The following is a 3,969-nucleotide window of genomic DNA, read 5'->3' on the forward strand; positions in this document are numbered from 1 at the left end:
CAATTGCCTTTTTGTTACATGTGGTTCGTCTGAGAAAGATTGATATAGAGGAGTGTCAAATCCCAGGAGGGAAGAAAGTTGACCAGTACAGGGGAATCGCAAGAGTTGTAAAGAGAAGCCTGTTTATTCGGCTGTGAGGTGAGTGGGCTTTTAGCAGGATTATGGCTTGAAGAGCACAGTTGTGGATTAACACATATTTGTATAGATTTATTTTCTATTATATGAATTTTGGTTTACATCTAAAGAACTTGACTATTATTACATGATCAGGGGATTATTAAGAGGAAAATATTGTACAGTAGCGCTGCACTATATTGGTTATTTCGATTTTATTGTAGTGTGGTGGAATCATTAAAGAGTATACAGCTGCAACTGAGTATTAAGCACTAGTGTATATTCACAATAATGTTTTGAATTTATTTTTCACAAACTACTAACAGTGTAGATTGCGCTGATTGTATCTAATACATAATTTTTTTATACTGTTTATATACATAACATCACCATGAAAATAGTTTACATTTCTTTTTCTTTATCTTTCATGTACAGAACTAATTTAGAAGGTTGCTGTTCTTCAGATCTTTGTGGATGCTTCCGATATTTCTTTTGGCTTCTATGACTGTATTAAGCATCAGCACATTGGCGGGGTCAATAACCAATTCAATCATCATTGCTGTAAATGTCATAGACAAAGTGAAGGGTAAGAGTCTTAGTCCCTCAGACATCATCTTAGTAACAATGAGCCTATCTAATGTGTTTTTTCAGTTCATAATGCTAGCAAATGACTTTGTAAGCTTCCTCGAGAGTGATCTTTACTACTCTGAAGGTGTATATATTCTATTTACTATAGCACTTAACCTACCTATCTACATTAGCTTCTGGTTTACAGCTTGCCTGTCCATCAACTACTATTTCCAAATTGTCATATTTACTCATCCATTTCTCATCCGACTAAAGCATGTAGTGTCCAGACTTATTCCACAGCTGCTAGTGGTCTCTGTGATGGTATCAATGGCCACATGCTTACCTGTAATGTGGTACATTAACATGAACAAACAAGAATTTAATATGACCAGCAATCAGACTGTGGAGCCCACTTTTCCAGAACTTAATTTAACTTACCTCATCATCAGTAATGTGGTCAGCTGTTCTCTACCATTAGTCCTTGCTGGAATTGCCAATGGACTGATCATCAAGTCTCTCATAGATAAGACACACAAGTCAGACAGAAATGCTAAAGGAGATCTCAGCCCTCGGACAGAAGGACGTATTAGAGCAGCCAGAACAATAAGTTGTTTACTCTTTATTTACATCTCATTTTATGTATCAGAACTGCTAATGTTTACAGAAGCTTTACCTCCAAGCAGTCCAGGATTCTGTGCCTGTTTAATGGTGATATACAGTTATGCACCTGCACAATCTGTTGTTCTTATTTTTGGTAGCCCCAAACTGAAACACGTTGCTCTCAGCATAATTCGCTGTTTACGAAGTATTCATAAAGAAAAGTCAAAAAATTCAACTTTCTCTTTTATTGATGTTAATAATCAGAAGGCATCACAATTCTCAGAAGGTTGAACTTGGCAGCATCCGGGAATTGTAACCGCTGTCAGCAACTCCTAAGTCCTGAATGCCATCATACTTCTGCATTATGTCTCCATCTCACACAAATGTTGGCATTATCAGCAGCACAGCTGCTGTTTTTTTTAATAGGGTTACTTATTTAAATGTATTTGGAAATAATAAATGTAGTTTGCATTACTGGTTGAACTCTTTAAATAGTTAATTGCAAGTGTTGTGCCATGTTCAAGCTGATATATTCACTTGACTCTATTGCCATATTTGTAACTCAAGAATAAGAATGTAGTGATCCCATAGTTCTAGCATATGTCATGTTTTATATCTTCATTGTATTGTACAGTTATAGTAGGCCTAAACATGGCTACACTTCCTGTTGTCCAAGTAGAGTCTATGTCTATATCGTCATTCTGAAGGAGTAGTCCAGAGCCAGTGTTTGGCTTCTGTAGTAGACAGCTCAGCATGCCCTGCACACACCAAAACTTGGAAGAATAGAAAATGTATTTGGAAAATACATTTTTTGTTTAAATATTTTGCATAAATAATAAAGGATGATAAATAAAGATAATTAAAAAAACTTTCGAAAAGCGTCTTAAAATAAAATAAATTGATCACTTCTACCCTTGTGTGTTTTGATTGTACCTTGAGTGATATCCTTTGTTAGAGAGATAAATTCGGCATGGACTGACCATAGAGTCCTGCTTCTCATAAGTACACTACAAATTGGCCTGGATGTATGTATTTCCTTTTGAGGCCTACAGTAAATATCAAACCTGTGTGTAGATAGGTGTTTTTACTAGCCCTCAATTTCTATTTCACACACCACCACATCGATTATATAGTGGAGAGCTGGAAAGGCAAATTTAACAAATACATATCACAGAGTTAGCCAAACTGCTATGACCAGAAGGGCAAGCTGGCAGTGTGCAGACAAAAAAAAAACAGACAGAAGTAGTAGTACAAGAACTGTAATCTGAATAATTAAGCTCTCTAAAGATCAAAAGTTTTAAGATTTTTGAGAAAGGAACTTGCTTTTTTGATCCCTTTGTGTGCTGGCCACTGGATAGAAGGATGATAAAGGAAACTATTCTATGGGGCAGTACCCCACATAGGTTCTGCTTAACCCATATGCCATTAAATCGGTAACCCTTACTTCAAAAAAAGCTCTTAAAGAAAGCAGGATCAATTGGCATTGTAGTAAACATGTGATGCAGTCAGCAGCGTTCTTGGGCTCCAAACATTTTGACACTAAGTAGAGTCCTTGTCCTGCTTTCTAATTGAAAGCAAAATATTGCATAGTAAAGAATACGTTGGCGTGGAATAAGAAATGCACAATGAGGAGTACAGAATAAGGAGGTGTAGAAAAGGAAATTTACAGCACAGTGTTCAAGGAAATTGCCCATTATTAGTAAAATACAATAACCCACCAGTCTGCATATAGGATTCTATTGTAGTGTGGCAGCTGTTCTCACATCTAATTGTACCACTTTGGAGAGTGTGTTTTGAGGTATGTTTGTGGTGTAGGGCTTTCTTTAAGAAATTCACTATTGGTTATGCAATAGTCATGTTTATTTAGCCAGCAATATATTATAGTGCGCATGTATTTACTAATCCTTTATAAAAGTGATTGCAAAGTCTTGTTTTTTTTTTAGTAAAAAATAACAAACATGGTATACTTACCTGCTTTGTACAGTGGATTTGCACAGAGCAGCTTGGATCCTCCTCTTTGGTACTCCTGGCCCCTCCCTCCTGTTGAGTGCCCCCACAGCAAGCATCTTGCTATAGGGGGCACCCGAGCTGAGCCACAGCTCCCTGTGTCTATTCGGACAAGGAGCAGTGACCCGCCCCCTCCCCATTTTCTCTCCTCATTGGGTGATTGACTTTGATTGACAGCAGCAGTAGCCGATGGCGCTGTGCTGCTGTCTTAGTCTATGAGGAGGGGAGTCCTGGGCAGCCGAGACACTCCTACAACATCGATGGAACTAGAAGAACCTCAGGTGAGTATTAGGAGGGCTGAGGGGGGCTGCTGCACACAGAAGGCTTTTTATCTTTCTTAATGCCCGATTCATGAAATTTGACCTGGGCACATATATCTGTAGTGTTTACTTATCTCTCTCCAAAGCCCTAAGTCCAATGTCTTTCTGCTGCTTCGTTATCTGTTATCAGCATAACTTCTGACTAGGGATGAGCTTCGAGTTCAAGTCGAACTCATGTTCGACTCGAACATCGGCTGTTCACCAGTTCGCCGAACATCGAACAATTTGGGGTGCTCGCGGCAAATTCGAAAGCCGCGGAACACCCTTTAAAAGTCTATGGGAGAAATCAATAGTGCTAATTTTAAAGGCTTATATGCATGGTATTGTCATAAAAAGTGTTTGGGGACCTGGGTCCTGC

General features: G+C 38.4%; 1 protein-coding gene across 1 annotated transcript; it reads left to right on the forward strand.

The window, feature by feature from the left end:
- Positions 1-588: 588 nt before the first annotated feature.
- Positions 589-1,575, forward strand: LOC141135283 (taste receptor type 2 member 40-like). Its single transcript, XM_073624422.1, has one exon. The coding sequence runs from the start codon at positions 589-591 to the stop codon at positions 1,573-1,575; it is 987 nt and encodes a 328-aa protein (XP_073480523.1).
- Positions 1,576-3,969: the final 2,394 nt, after the last annotated feature.

Source organism: Aquarana catesbeiana, linkage group LG01 (assembly GCF_042186555.1).
Source record: "Aquarana catesbeiana isolate 2022-GZ linkage group LG01, ASM4218655v1, whole genome shotgun sequence".
Taxonomy (NCBI): Eukaryota; Metazoa; Chordata; class Amphibia; order Anura; family Ranidae; genus Aquarana; species Aquarana catesbeiana.

Coding starts and splice junctions, on each gene's coding strand:
- LOC141135283 (XM_073624422.1), top strand. CDS start 589: ATGCTTCCGATATTTCTTTTGGCTTCTATGACTGTATTAAGCATCAGC.